The sequence below is a fragment of the Dromaius novaehollandiae genome, chromosome 30 (genome assembly GCF_036370855.1).
Source record: "Dromaius novaehollandiae isolate bDroNov1 chromosome 30, bDroNov1.hap1, whole genome shotgun sequence".
NCBI classification, from domain to species: Eukaryota; Metazoa; Chordata; class Aves; order Casuariiformes; family Dromaiidae; genus Dromaius; species Dromaius novaehollandiae.
In genome coordinates, this window is record NC_088128.1 from 187237 (window position 1) to 202800 (window position 15564).

At 68.2% G+C, this 15564-nt stretch overlaps 1 protein-coding gene across 1 annotated transcript in view; it reads right to left on the reverse strand.

Annotated features, from left to right (window-relative positions):
* RNF40 (ring finger protein 40) overlaps window positions 1-15564 on the reverse strand; it is a 79545-nt gene that overhangs the window by 22078 nt on the left and 41903 nt on the right. Inside the window, 8 exon segments of the mRNA XM_064499526.1 lie at window positions 3172-3246; window positions 5504-5650; window positions 5733-5845; window positions 6994-7123; window positions 7126-7275; window positions 9410-9556; window positions 11883-12050; window positions 13250-13405. Coding sequence (XP_064355596.1) covers window positions 3172-3246; window positions 5504-5650; window positions 5733-5845; window positions 6994-7123; window positions 7126-7275; window positions 9410-9556; window positions 11883-12050; window positions 13250-13405 — 1086 coding nt within the window.

Below are 15564 nucleotides of genomic sequence, written 5' to 3' on the forward strand. Positions count from 1 at the left end.
GGGGGACGGGGGGGTCTGGGGGTCCTGGGGGGTCTCGAAGCCTCGACGGCCCCCCCAGACCCCAAAAGATGTCCCTGGGCCCTCAAAAATCCCAATTACCCCCCAAAAACCTGCAGGAAAACCCCCAGGTCCTCCAGCTCCATAATGAACATCTCAAACTGGGGGGGGAAGGGGGGGTCTGGGGGTCCTGGGGGGTCTCAAAGCCTCGACGGCCCCCCCAGACCCCAAAAACCATCCCTGGGTCCCCAAAAATCCCAACAGTCCCCCCAGAACCCACAGGAACCTCCCCAGCTTCCCAGTTCCTCCAGCTCCATATTCAACATCTCAAACTGGGGGGGGACGAGGGGGTCTGGGGGTCCTGGGGGGTCTCGAAGCCTCGACGGCCCCCCAGACCCCAAAAAACGTCCCTGGGTCCCCAAAAATCCCAACAGTCCCCCCAAAACCCTGCAGGAAACCCCCCAGGTCCTCCAGCTCCATAATGAACATCTCAAACTGGGGGGGGATGGGGGGGGTTTGGGGGTCCTGGGGGGTCTCGAAGCCTCGATGGCCCCCCCAGACCCCAAAAAACCGTCCCTGGGTCCCCAAAAATCCCAACAGTCCCCCCAGAACCCACAGGAACCTCTCCAAGCTTCCCAGATCCTCCAGCTCCATAGTCAACATCTCAAACTGGGGGGGGACGAGGGGGTCTGGGGGTCCTGGGGGGTCTCAAAGCCTCGACGGCCCCCCCAGACCCCAAAAAACATCTCTGGGCCCTCAAAAATCCCAATTACCCCCCAAAAACCCGCAGGAACTTCCCCGAGCTTCCCAGTTCCTCCAGCTCCATATTCAACATCTCAAACTGGGGGGGGACGGGGGGGGTTTGGGGGTCCTGGGGGGTCTCGAAGCCTCGACGGCCCCCCCAGACCCCAAAAAACATCTCTGGGCCCTCAAAAACCCCAATTACCCCCCAAAAACCCGCAGGAACCTCCCCGAGCTTCCCAGTTCCTCCAGCTCCATATTCAACATCTCAAACTGGGGGGGACGGGGGGGTCTGGGGGTCCTGGGGGGTCTCGAAGCCTCGACGGCCCCCCCAGACCCCAAAAGACGTCCCTGGGCCCTCAAAAATCCCAATTACCCCCCAAAAACCTGCAGGAACCCCCCAGGTCCTCCAGCTCGGCGTTCAGCATCTCAAATGGGGGGGGACGGGGGGGTCTGGGGGTCCTGGGGGGTCTCGAAGCCTCGACGGCCCCCCCAGACCCCAAAAGATGTCCCTGGGCCCTCAAAAATCCCAATTACCCCCCAAAAACCTGCAGGAAAACCCCCAGGTCCTCCAGCTCCATAATGAACATCTCAAACTGGGGGGGGACGGGGGGGTCTGGGGGTCCTGGCAGGTCTTGAAGCCTCGACGGCCCCCCCAGACCCCAAAAAACGTCCCTGGGTCCCCAAAAACCCCAATTACCCCCTAAAAACCTGCAGGAAAACCCCCAGGTCCTCCAGCTCCATAATGAACATCTCAAACTGGGGGGGGACGGGGGGGTTTGGGGGTCCTGGGGGGTCTCGAAGCCTCGACGGCCCCCCCAGACCCCAAAAAACGTCCCTGGGTCCCCAAAAATCCCAATTACCCCCCAAAAACCCGCAGGAACCTCCCCGAGCTTCCCAGTTCCTCCAGCTCCATATTCAACATCTCAAACTGGGGAGGGACGGGGGGGTCTGGGGGTCCTGGGGGGTCTCGAAGCCTCGACGGCCCCCCCAGACCCCAAAAGACGTCCCTGGGCCCTCAAAAATCCCAATTACCCCCCAAAAACCTGCAGGAACCCCCCCAGGTCCTCCAGCTCGGCGTTCAGCATCTCAAACTGGGGGGGGACGGGGGGGTCTGGGGGTCCTGGGGGGTCTCGAAGCCTCGACGGCCCCCCCAGACCCCAAAAAACGTCCCTGGGTCCCCAAAAACCTCAATTACCCCCCAAAAACCCGCAGGAACCTCCCCAGCTTCCCAGTTCCTCCAGCTCCATAGTCAACATCTCAAACTGGGGGGGGACGAGGGGCTTTGGGGGTCGTGGGGGGTCTCAAAGCCTCGACGGCCCCCCCAGACCCCAAAAGAAGTCCCTGGGCCCTCAAAAATCCCAATTACCCCCAAAAAACCCCCAGGAACCTCCCCAGCTTCCCAGTTCCTCCAGCTCCATATTCAACATCTCAAACTGGGGGGGGACGAGGGGGTCTGGGGGTCCTGGGGGGTCTCGAAGCCTCGATGGCCCCCCCAGACCCCAAAAGACGTCCCTGGGCCCTCAAAAATCCCAATTACCCCCAAAAAACCCCCAGGAACCCCCCCAGACCCCCAAATCCATAATGAACATCTCAAACTGGGGGAGGACAGGGGGGTTTGGGGGTCCTGGGGGGTCCTGAGGACTTGATGACCCCCCCAGACCCCAAAAAACGTCCCTGGGCCCCCCAAAATCCCAACAGTCCCCCAAAACCAGCCCCAGGGACCCCCAAACCCCTCTGGGGACCCCCAACCCCCCCCCAGGACCCCCCAAAGCCCCCCAAACCACCCCCAAGGACCCCCAACCGCCCCCCAGGACCCCCCAACCCAGCCCCAGGGACCCCCAAACCCCTCTGGGGACCCCCAACCCCCCCCAGGACCCCCCAAAGCCCCCCCAAAACACCCCCAAGGACCCCCAACCGCCCCCCAGGAGCCCCCAACCCAGCCCCAGGGACCCCCAAACCCCTCTGGGGACCCCCAACCCCCCCCAGGACCCCCCAAAGCCCCCCCAAAACACCCCCAAGGACCCCCAACCGCCCCCCAGGACCCCCCAACCCAGCCCCAGGGACCCCCAAACCCCTCTGGGGACCCCCAACCCCCCCCAGGACCCCCCAAAGCCCCCCCAAACCACCCCCAAGGACCCCCAACCGCCCCCCAGGACCCCCCAACCCAGCCCCAGGGACCCCCAAACCCCTCTGGGGACCCCCAAACCCCCCCAGGACCCCCCAAAGCCCCCCCAAACCAGCCCCAAGGACCCCCAACCGCCCCCCAGGACCACCCAACCCCCCCCCAGGACCCCCCAAACCAGCCCCAGGGCCCCCCAAATCCCTCTGGTGACCCCCAAACCAGCCCCAGGGCCCACCAACCCAGCGCCAGGGACCCCCAACCGCCCCCCAGGACCCCAAGACCCCCCCAGGACCCCCCCCGGCCGTTACCTTCTGCATGCTGAGGGTGATCTGCCCCCCCTGGAAGCCCCCCGAGCTCCCCGACGCGTAGTAGCCCGAGTTCAGCTGGCGGCAGAAACGGGGGGGGGGGGGGGGACGCGTCAGGGACCCCCCCCCCGGCCACCGCGGGGGTCCCCGGGGTGCGGGGTGACGCCGGGGAGGGGGCTGGGGGGGCCCCAAGGGACCCCGGGGGGTGTTGGGGGGGCGCCGGGGGGGAATGAAGGACCCCAGGGGATGTGGGGGGCACCATGGGGACGTGGGGGGCACCCAGGGGACATTGGGGGGGGACTTGGGGGTTGGGGGACCCCAGGGGACGTGGGGGGCACCCAGGGGACATTGGGGGGGGACCTGGGGGTTGGGGGACGCAAGGGGACGTGGTGGGACCCCAGGGGACATTGGGGGGGGACCTGGGGGGTTGGGGCCCCCAGGGGACATGGGGGGCACCCAGGGGACGTCGGGGCACCATGGGGACATTGGGGGGGTCACCTGGGGGTTGGGGGACCCCAGGGGACACTGGGGGGGACCTCGGGGTTGGGGGACCCCAGGGGACATTGGGGCCACCATGGGGACATGGCATGACCCCAGGGGACATGGGGGGGCACCACGGGGACCTGGGGGCCCCAAAGATCACATGTGGCCCCCCGGGGTGACCAGGGGACCCCCAAGAGACTGGTGGTGACCCCAGGGACATTTAGGTGGCCCCAAGGACCACGTGGGGCCACGTTGGGACCCCCAGAAGGCAGGTGACACCCCCGGGGACACCCAGGTGTCCCCAAAGACCACATGGGGCTCCCCAGGGCGACCCAGAGACCCCCAAGAGATGGGTGATGACCCCAAGGACATCTCGGTGGCCCCAGACACCACGTGGGGCCACGTTGGGACCCCCAAGAGATGAGTGATGACCCCAAGGACATCTAGGTCACCCCAGACACCACGTGGCGCCACGTCGGGACCCCCAAGAGATGAGTGATGACCCCAAGGACATCTAGGTGACCCCAGACACCACGTGGGGCCATGCTGGGACCCCCAAGAAGTGGGTGATGATCTCAAGAACATCTAGGTGACCCCAAACACCACGTGGGGCCACGTCGGGACCCCCAAGAAGTGGGTGATGATCTCAAGAACATCTCAGTGGCCCCAAACACCACGTGGGGCCACGTCGGGACCCCCACGAGGCTGGTGGTGACCCCAAGGACATCTAGGTGTCCCCAAAGACCACGTGTGTCCCCCCAGGGCGACCAGGAGACCCCCAAGAAGCAGGTGATGATCTCAAGAACATCTCGGTGGCCCCAAACACCACGTGGGGCCACGTTAGGACCCCCAAGAGATGAGTGATGACCCCGGGGACGCCCAGGTGTCCCCAAGGACCACGTGGGGCCACGTTGGGACCCCCAGAAGACGGGTGACACCCCCGGGGACACCCAGGTGTCCCCAAAGACCACGTGTGGCCCCCCAGGGCGACCAGGAGACCCCCAAGAGTTGGGTGATGATCTCAAGAACATCTCGGTGGCCCCAAACACCACGTGGGGCCACGCTGGGACCCCCAAGAGATGAGTGATGACCCCAAGGACATCTAGGTGACCCCAGACACCACGTGGGGCCACGTTGGGACCCCCAAGAGTTGGGTGATGATCTCAAGGACATCTAGGTGTCCCCAGACACCACGTGGGGCCATGTCGGGACCCCCACGAGGCTGGTGGTGATCCCAAGGACATCTAGGTGTCCCCAAAGACCACGTGTGGCCCCCCAGGGCGACCAGGAGACCCCCAAGAAGCAGGTGATGATCTCAAGAACATCTCGGTGGCCCCAGACACCACGTGGGGCCACGTTGGGACCCCCAAGAGGTGGGTGATGACCCCAAGGACATCTAGGTGACCCCAGACCCCACGTGGGGCCACGCTGGGACCCCCAAGAGGTGGGTGATGACCCCAAGGACATCTAGGTGACCCCAGACCCCACGTGGGGCCACGCTGGGACCCCCAAGAGGTGGGTGATGATCTCAAGAACATCTAGGTGACCCCAAACACCACGTGGGGCCACGTCGGGACCCCCAAGAGATAACTGATGACCCCAGGGACGCCCAGGTGTCCCCAAAGACCACGTGTGGCCCCCCAGAGCGACCAGGAGACCCCCAAGAGTTGGGTGATGATCTCAAGAACATCTCGGTGGCCCCAAACACCACGTGGGGCCACGTTGGGACCCCCAAGAGATGAGTGATGACCCCGGGGACGCCCAGGTGTCCCCAAGGACCACGTGGGGCCACGTCGGGACCCCCAGCAGGCGGGTGCCACCCCCGGGGACACCCCCCCCAGGGCGCCGGTACCTGCTCGAGGGCCTCGGCGAGGTGGCGGTTGAGCTTGTGCTCGCGCTTGCGCAGCTTGGCGCTGTCCCACTGCAGGTCCTCCACCGTGGTCTCCATCTCCAGCACCTTGGTCTCCGCCGAGGTGGCCTTGTCCTGCAGCTCGGCCAGCTGCGGGGGACCCCACGGCGGCGTCACCCGTTGGGGGCGGGGCTTAAGGGGGTGGGGGGGGCCGCGGGGGGCGGGGCCTGACCTCCAGGGAGACGCGGTGGTGCTTCTCCTGCAGCTGCATGGCCGAGTCCTGCAGGCGCCGGTTGTCGCGTAGCAGCTCCCGGGTGAGGCCGCGCGCCGCCTCCGCCAGCTCCGCTGCGGTCGGGGGGGGGGCCCAGGCGTCCGGCACGGGGCCCAGGCGTCCGGGCAGACCCCCCACCCAAGGGTGCTTGGGGCCCAGGCTTCCGGGGAGACCCCCCACCCAAGGGTGCTTGGGGCCCAGGCGTCCGGGATGGGGCCCAGGCGTCCGGGCAGACCCCCCCACCCAAGGGTGTGTGGGGCCCAGGCGTCCGGGGAGACCCCCCACCCAAGCATGCTTGGGGCCCAGGTGTCTGGGATGGGGCCCAGGCGTCCGGGATGGGGCCCAGGCGTCCGGGCAGACACCCACCCAAGGGTGTTTGGGGCCCAGGCGTCCGGGCAGACCCCCCACCCAAGGGTGTTTGGGACCCAGGCGTCTGGGGCTCCCCATAACCCCCCCAAGGAAGTGGCCCCGGTGTCCGGGGCTCCCCATAACCCCCTCCAGGAAGGGGCCCAGGCGTCCGGGGCTCCCCATAAACGGCTCCCATCCCCCCAGAGAGGGGCCCAGGTGTCCGGGGCTCCCCATAACCTGCTCCCGGCCCCCCCCACACCTCCCAGGAAGGGGCCCAGGCGTCCGGGGCTCCCTATAACGCTCTCTAGCGCGGGGCCCAGGCGTCCGGGGCCCCCCGTAACCCGCTCCCACCCCCCCCAGGAAGGGGCCCAGGCGTCCGGGGCTCCCTCTAACATCCCCCAAGCGGGACCCCGGCGTCCGGGGCCCCCCGTAACCCGCTCCCCCCCGCCCCAGGAAGGGGCCCCGGCGTCCGGGGCTCCCCGTAACCCGCTCCCCCCCGCCCCAGGAAGGGGCCCAGGCGTCCGGGGCTCCCCCTAACACGTCTCAGAAGGGGCCCAGGCGTCTGGGGCTCCCCGTAACCCGCTCCCAGCCCCCCCCACCCCCCCAGGAAGGGGCCCAGGCGTCCGGGGCTCCCCATAACCCGCTCCCGGCCCCCCCCACCCCCCCAGGAAGGGGCCCAGGCGTCCGGGGCTCCCTGTAACGCTCTCTAGTGTGCGGCCCAGGCGTCCGAGGCTCCCCGTAACGCCCCTGTGGGAAGGGCCCAGGCATCCGGGGCTCCCTCTAACATCCCCCAAGCGGGGCCCAGGCGTCCGGGGCTCCCCATAAACGGCTCCCATCCCCCCAGAGAGGGGCCCCGGCGTCCGGGGCGACTCACGGCGGGCGGCGAGGCGGGCGCCGAGCTCCTGGGGCCGTCGCTGGGCCCCGGCCAGGGCCTCGACCAGGCGGCAGAGGCCGGCGCGGGCGGGCGCCAGCCGGGGCTGCAGCTGCAGCTCCCCTTCCTCGGGGCTGCCGCGGGCCAGCGCCGCCAGCAGCGCGCCCAAAGGGGCCCCCCCCGCCGCCCCCCCCCCACCGCCGGGCGGGGGGGGCGGCGGGGGCGGCGGCGGGGGCGGCGGTGGGGGGGGGGCGCCCGGCGGGGCACCCCAGGGAGCTGCCGGCTCTGTGTGGGGGGGGGGGGGTCAGGGAGGGGCCCCCCAACGGGACCCCCCCCAGCACCCATGGGTGTCCCCCCCCCCACTCATCCTTAGGGGCCCCCCCAGATCTTTAGGAGCCCCCCCAAATCCTTAGGGCCCCCCCAAATCCTTAGGAGCCCCCCCACACCTTTAGGAGCCCCCCCCAGACCTTTAGGGCCCCCCCCAGACCTTTAGGAGCCCCCCCAGGCACCCAAGGTCCCCCCAGACCCCAAAGCACCCGGTGCCCCCCCCCAGCACCCATGGGTGTCCCCCCCCCACTCATCCTTAGGAGCCCCCCCAGACCTTTAGGAGCCTCCCCAGATCTTTAGGGCCCCCCCCAAATCCTTAGGGAGCCCCCAAATCCTTAGGAGCCCCCCCAGATCTTTAGGAGCCCCCCCAGACCTTTAAGGACCCCCCCAGACCTTTAAAGGCCCCCCCAGACCTTTAGGAGCCCCCCCAGACCTTTAGGGCCCCCCCCAGACCTTTAGGAGCCCCCCCAGACCCTTAGGAGCCCCCCCAGACCTTTAGGAGCCCCCCCAGATCTTTAAGAGCCCCCCCAGATCTTTAGGGACCCCCCCAGACCTTTAGGGCCCCCCCCAGACCTTTAAGAGCCCCCCCAGATCCTTAGGGCCCCCCCAAATCCTTAGGAGCCCCCCCAGATCTTTAGGAGCCCCCCCAGGTCTTTAGGGCCCCCCCCAGATCTTTAGGAGCCCCCCCAGACCTTTAGGAGCCCCCCCAAATCCTTAGGGCCCCCCCAAATCCTTAGGAGCCCCCCCAGATCTTCAGGAGCCCCCCCAGGTCTTTAGGGCCCCCCCCAGATCTTTAGGGGCCCCCCCAAATCCTTAGGAGCCCCCCCAGACCTTTAAGGACCCCCCCAGACCTTTAAAGGCCCGCCCAGACCTTTAGGAGCCCCCCCAGGCACCTAAGGGACCCCTGAAACCCCCCAGGGTCCCCCCAGACCCCAAGGCACCCGGTGACCCCCCCCAGCACCCATGGGTGTCCCCCCCCCACTCGGGATCTTTAGGGCCCCCCCCAGACCTTTAGGAGCCTCCCCAAATCCTTAGGGCCCCCCCAGACCTTTAGGAGCCCCCCCAGATCTTTAGGGGCCCCCCCAGACCTTTAGGGGCCCCCCCAGATCTTTAGGGCCCCCCCCAGACCTTTAGGAGCCCCCCCAGGCACCCAAGGGACCCCTGAAACCCCCCAGGGTCCCCCCAGACCCCAAAGCACCCGGTGACCCCCCCCAGCACCCATGGGTGTCCCCCCCCCACTCATCCTTAGGGGCCCCCCCAGATCTTTAGGGCCCCCCAAATCCTTAGGGCCCCCCCAAATCCTTAGGAGCCCCCCCAGACCTTTAGGGCCCCCCCAGACCCTTAGGGGCCCCCCCAGATCTTTAGGGCCCCCCCCAGACCTTTAGGAGCCCCCCCAGATCTTTAGGGCCCCCCCCAGATCTTTAGGGGCCCCCCCAGATCTTTAGGGGCCCCCAAATCCTTAGGGGCCCCCCAAATCCTTAGGGCCCCCCCAGATCTTTAGGAGCCCCCCCAAATCCTTAGGGCCCCCCCAGACCTTTAGGGGCCCCCCCAGATCCTTAGGGCCCCCCCAGACCTTTAGGAGCCCCCCCAGGCACCCAAGGGACCCCCCAGACCTCCCCAGGGTCCCCCCAGACCCCAAGGCACCCAATGAGCCCCCCCAGCACCCATGGGTGTCCCCCCCCCACTCGGGATCCTTAGGGGCCCCCCCAGATCCTTAGGAGCCCCCCCAGGCACCCAAGAGACCCCCCAGCCCCCCATTACCCCCCCCAGATCCCCATGTGTCCCCCCATTACCCCCCCCAGCCCATTTGCTACCCCCCCCCGGACCCCCAATTGCCCCCAGAGACCCCCCATTACCCCCCCCAGACCCCCCTGTGCCCCCCCAGCCCATTTGCCCCCCCCCAGATCCCCCCACCCCCCCCAGGACCCCCATTCACCCCCCCCGACCCCCAATACCCCCCCAGACCCCCATGTGCCCCCCCAGCCCATTTGCCCCCCCCCAGATCCCCCCACCCCCCCCAGGACCCCCATTAACCCCCCCCCAGACCCCCAATACCCCCCCAGACCCCCATGTGCCCCCCCCCGGTGCTCACCCCTGCCGTCGGGGGGGCCGGGCTCGGCGGGGGGGGCGCCGGGGGGGCCGGGCTCGCCGGGGGGGGCGGTCGCCGGGGGCGGGGGGGGCGCGGGGGGCCGCCGGCCCCCTCCCCCCGCCGCAGCAGCGCCTGCACCTCCGCCTCCAGCTGGGGGGGGGGGGGGGGGAGAGGGGTGTCGGGGGGGGGCTGAAATGGGGGGGGGGGCCGCCCGAAATAGGGGGGGGGCACCCCAAAATGGGGGGGGCACGGGGGTGTCACAGGGCACCTGAAATGGGGGGGCAGGAACCGAAATGGGGGGGGGGCATGGGGCTTGGGGGGGCACCCCAAAATGGGGGGGGGGGGGGCGCCCAAAACGGGGGGGGGCACCCAAAATGGGGGGGCATGGGGATGTCGGGGGGTGCCCAAAATGGGGGGGGGGGCACCGAAATGGGGGGGGGGCCACCCAAAATGGGGGGAAAGGGGGGTGTCGGGGGGTGCCTGAAACGGGGGGGGGGGCACCCCGAAATGGGGGGGGGGGCCCACAGGGGCATGGGGGGGGCACCCAAAGGTGGGTGGGGGTGGCACCCTGAATAGGGGGGGCACCCTATTGGGGGGGGCCTGGGGGAGATTTGGGGGGGCCGGGGGGGCCCAGCAGGTTTGGGGGGGCCTGGGGGGGGGTCGGGGGGGCCCTGGGGGGGGTTGGGGGGGTTCGGGGGGGTCCCAGTGCCAGGGGGGGGCCCCAAACGGGAGGATGCTGGCGGGGGAGGGGCCAAGGGGGCTAGAGCGGGGTGTGGGCGGGGCTTGGGGCACGGGGGCGGGGTCGCAGGGATGTGGGCGGGGTCTGGAGGCAGGTGGGCGGGGCTTGGGGCACGGGGGCGGGGTCGCAGGGATGCGGGCGGGGCTTTGGGGCCCCGGGGCAGGGTTTGGGGTGTGTGGGCGGGGTTTTAGGGCAGGTGGGCGGGGTTTGGGGCCATGTGGGTGGGGCTTGGGGAAGGTGGGCAGGGCCTGGGACATGGGGCGGGGCTTGGGGGCACAGGGGCGGGGTCTTGGGGATGTGGGTGGGATCTGGGGTGTGTGGGCGGGGTTTGGGGCCAAGTGGGCGGGGCTTGAGGCACAGGGCAGGGTTTTGGAGCATGGGGGCGGGGTTTGGGGCAGGTGGGCAGGACTTGGGGTGTGTGGGTGGGGTTTAGGGGCACAGGGGTGGGGTTTGGGGCAGGTGGGCAGGGCTGGGGGCCAGGTGGGTGGGGTTTGGGGGCACAGGGGCGGGGTTTGGGGCAGGTGGGTGGGGTTTGGGGCAGGTGGGTGGGGTTTGGGGCAGGTGGGCGGGGTTTGGGGCAGGTGGGCGGGGTTTGGAGCAGGTGGGCGGGGTCTGGAGCAGGTGGGCGGGGTTAGGGACACAGGGGCGGGGCTTGAGGCAGGTGGGCGGGGCCTGGAGCAGGTGGGCGGGGTTAGGGACACAGGGGCGGGGCTTGAGGCAGGTGGGCGGGGCCTGGAGCAGGTGGGCGGGGTTTGGGGACAGGCGGGCGGGGCTAGGGGCAGGCGGGCGGGGCCTGGGGACACTGGGGCAGGGTTTGAGGCAGGTGGGCGGGGCCTGGAGCAGGTGGGCGGGCTTTGGGGCAGGTGGGCGGGGCTTACGGCAGGTGGGCGGGGCCTAGGGACACAGGGGCAGGGTTTGAGGCAGGTGGGCGGGGTTTGAGGCAGGTGGGCGGGGTTTGAGGGTGTGTAGCTGGGACCTGGGGGTTGGGGCGGGGTTTGGGGCAGGTGGGCGGGGCCTGGGGCCCCAGGGGCAGGGTTTGGGGCAGGTGGGCAGGGCTTGGGGGCAGGTGGGCGGGGCTTGGCAACACAGGGGTGGGGTTTGAGGTAGGTGGGCGGGGTTTGAGGGTGCGCAGCTTGGACCCGGGGTTTGGGGCGGGGTTAGGGGCAGGTGGGCGGGGCCTGGGGGCAGGTGGGCGGGGTTTGAGGCAGGTGGGCGGGGTTTGAGGGTGTGTAGCTGGGACCCAGGGTTTGGGGCGGGGTTAGGGGCTGGTGGGCGGGGCCTGGAGGCAGGTGGGCGGGGTTTGGGGCACAGGGGCGGGGCTTGGAGCAGGTGGGCGGGGCTTGGAGCAGGTGGGCGGGGCTTGGAGCAGGTGGGCAGGGCCTGGGGACAGGTGGGCGGGGTTTGAGGCAGGTGGGCGGGGTTTGAGGCAGGTGGGCGGGGTTTGAGGCAGGTGGGCGGGGTTTGAGGCAGGTGGGCGGGGTTTGAGGGTGCGCAGCTTGGACCCGGGGTTTGGGGTGGGGTTAGGGGCAGGTGGGCGGGGCCTGGGGGCAGGTGGGCGGGGTTTGAGGCAGGTGGGCGGGGTTTGAGGGTGCATAGCTGGGACCTGGGGTTTGGGGCGGGGTTAGGGGCAGGTGGGCGGGGCCTGGAGGCACAGGGGCGGGGTTAGGGGCAGGTGGGCGGGGCCTGGGGGCAGGTGGGCGGGGCCTGGGGCCCCAGGGAGGGGGGTGGGGGCGGCACCTGTCCCCAGTAGCGGTGGACGATGAGGAGGGTGGCGTCGTCGGTGGCCTGGCGCTTCTCCAGCTTCTCGATGCGCTCGCGCAGCTCGTCCTCGCAGGCCTGCCGCTGCTCCAGCCGCTCCGCCAGCTTCTTGTTCTTGAACTGCAGCACCTTCAGGTCCATCTCCTCCTGCGCGCCCGGGCGGAGCGTCACCCTCGGGGGGCCCAGGCGTCCCGGGGGCCCAGGTGTCCGGGGAACATGTCAGCCTCGGGCTGTCCCGGGGGGCCCAGGCGTCCGGGGGGCCCAGGCGTCCGGGGAACGTGTCAGCCTCGGGCTGCCCCGGGGGGCCCAGGCGTCCGGGGGGCCCCGGTGTCCGGGGAACATGTCAGCCTTGGGTTGCCCCAGGGGGCCCAGGCGTCCGGGGGGCCCAGGTGGCTGGGGAATGCGTCAGCCTCGGGCTGCCCCGGGGGGCCCAGGCGTCCGGGGGGCCCAGGCATCCGGGGAACATGTCAGCCTTGGACTGCCCCAGGGGGCCCAGGCGTCCGGGGGGCCCAGGCGTCCGGGGAACGTGTCAGCCTCGGGCTGCCCCGGGGGGCCCAGGCGTCCGGGGGGCCCCGGTGTCCGGGGAACATGTCAGCCTCGGGCTGTCCCGGGGGGCCCAGGCGTCCGGGGGGCCCAGGTGTCCGGGGAACATGTCAGCCTCGGGCTGCCCCGGGGAGCCCAGGCGGCCGGGGGGCCCAGGTGTCCGGGGGATGCGTCAGCCTTGGGCTGCCCCGGGGGGCCCAGGCGTCCGGGGGGCCCCGGTGGCTCGGGAATGCGTCAGCCTCAGGCTGCCCCGGGGGGCCCAGGTGTCCGGGGGGCCCAGGCATCCGGGCACCCACATCAGGCTTAGGTGGCCCTGGGGGGCCCAGGCGTCCGGGGGGCCCAGGCGTCCGGCAAACATGTCAGCCTTGGACTGCCCCGGGGGGCCCAGGCGTCTGGGGGGCCCCGGTGTCCGGGGAATATGTCAGCCTCGGGCTGCCCCGGGGGGCCCAGGCGTCCGGGGGATGCGTCAGCCTCGGGCCGCCCCGGGGGGCCCAGGCGGCCGGGGGGCCCAGGCATCCGGGCACCCACATCAGGCTTAGGTGGCCCTGGGGGGCCCAGGTGTCCGGGGGACCCAGGTGTCCGAGGGGCCCAGGCATCCAGGCACCCACATCAGGCTGGGGCCAACCTGAGGGACCCGGGTGTCCAGGGAGAGGGACAGGGGACCCAGGCGTCTGGGCGGGGAAGGGACCCAGGTGTCCGGGCAGGACGGGACCCAGGCGTCCGGGCCGGGATGGGGGCCCAGGCGTCCGGGCCGGGATGGGGGGCCCAGGCGTCCGGGCGCGGGGTCGGGGGGGGGGACGCACCGTGGAGGAGATGCCGCCGAGGCGCAGGGGCTCGATGAGGGTGGTCGGGGGCTGCTCCTCGCGCGGCGCCTTCTTCTCGGGGGGGCCGGCGCCCCCCTCCCCCGCCGCCCGCTTGCCCCCGGCCCCCGACATGGCGCCGCCGGAGCGAGAGTCGCCCTGGGGGGGCGGAGAGCAGCCGTGAGCCACGGGGAGTAACACGGAGTAACAGCGAGTAACGGGGAGTAACGGGGAGTAACAGCGAGTAACGGGCAGTAACAGCGAGTAACGGGGAGTAATGGGGGGCTAACAGCGAGTAATGGGAAGTAACAGCGAGTAACGGGGAGTAGCACAGAGTAACAGCGAGTAACGGGGAGTAACAGCGAGTAACGGGGAGTAGCACAGAGTAACAGCGAGTAACGGGGAGTAACAACGAGTAACGGGGAGTAACAGCGATTAATGGGGGTAACACGGAGTAACAGCGAGTAATGGGGAGTAACAGCGAGTAACAAAAAGTAACGGAGCAATGGGGAGTAACAGGGAGTAACGGGGAGCAATAGGGAGGAGCAAGGGGGGTGACACAGGGTGCCGGGGGCGCGAGGAAGAGGAGGAGTAATGTGGAGTAACGTGGAGTAACGTGGAGTAACACAACACAACGAGAAGTAACAGGGAGTAACACAGACTAATGAAGAACAAAGAGCAACGAGCAATAATCACAAGCAACGAGGACTAACGAAGAGCAACATGGAGTAACGTGTTGAAACACTGAGTAATTAGGAGTAACAAGGAGTAACGCAGGCTTAAAACCCACACGGAGCAACAAGGAGTAATAAGAAGCAATGTGGAGCAATAAAGAGTAATGAGCAGTAACAGGGAGTAACACAGAGTAACACGGAGTAACTAAGAGTAATGTACAGAAACAAAAAGTAGGGAGTAATGAGGAGTAACGAAGAGTAGCGCGGTGGAAAACGGAGTACCACAGAGCAACGAGGGTAACAAGGAGTAGCACAGAGTAACAAGGAGTAACAGAAGTGTAACAAGGAGTAACAAGCAACAAGGAGTAACAAGGACTAACACTGAGTAACACGAAGCGACACGGAGAAATAAAGAGTAACATGGCGTAATGGAAAGTGACACAGAGTAACGCAGAGTAACGCAGAAAAGCAAGGAGTACTGAAAACTAACGAGGAGTAACGCAGAGCACCGAGAAGTAATGAGGAATAACGAGCGATAACAAGCAACACGGAATAACGAAGAGTAGCACGGAGTAAACTGCAATAACATGGAGTAACGAGGAATAACAAGGAGTAACACAGACAACCAAGGAGTAAATGAGCAGTATAAAGAGTAACACATGGTAACGAGGTGGAAAACGAAGCAACGAGGGGCAACAAAGAGTAACGTGCAGTATTGAAGAATAACAAGGAGTAACAAGGAGCAACGTGGAGTAACGCGGAGTGACGTAAAGTAACACGGAGTAACAAGGAGTAACAGAAAAAAGAAGTAACAAGTAATGACAAGTACTGAGCAATAACGTGGTGTGACGAGGAGGAACACGCAGCCATGAGGGGTGACAAGGAGTAATGAAGAGTAACGAGGAGCAGCGGGGAGTGACACCGAGTGACACCGAGGGATGAGGAGCAACACGGAGAAACGAGGAGCGCTGAAAAGTAACGAGGGGTAACGGGGGGGTAACAGCAGCGAAACGGGCAGGAAAGGGGGAATCGGGGAGCGATGGGGGTAACGGGGGGTAATGGGGGGTAACAGCAGCGAAACGGGCAGGAAAGGGGAATCGGGGAGCGATGGGGTAACGGGGGGTAACGGGGGGGTAACGGGGGGGGGGGTAACGGGCCCAAAGGGGGAAACGGGGAGTAATGGGGTGAACGGGGGTAACGGAGGGTAACGAGGGGTAACATGAGGGTACGGGGGGGTCCCGGGGTAACGCAGGGGGTGGTGGGTACCGGGGGTCCCAGGGGGGTAATAGGCAGTAACAGAAGAGTAACGGGGGGTAAAGGGGGGTAATGGGGGAGAATGGGGGGGTAACGGGGGGTCCCAGGGGTAACGGGGGGGTAACAGGGGGGTAATGGGGGTAACGGGTAGGAAAAGCGGGGGGAATGGGGGGGTAACGGCGGTAACAGGAGCGTAACGGGGGGGTAACGGGAGGGTAACGGGGGAGAATGGGGGGTAACGGGGAGGAAAAGGGGGGGTACAGGGGGGTAACGGGGGTCCCAGGGTAACGGGGGGGGTAATGGGGGGTAACGGGGGGTGAACAGGGGGGTAACGGGGGATAATGGGGGTAACGGGAGGTAACGGGGGTATAATGGGGGGGTAACGGGGGG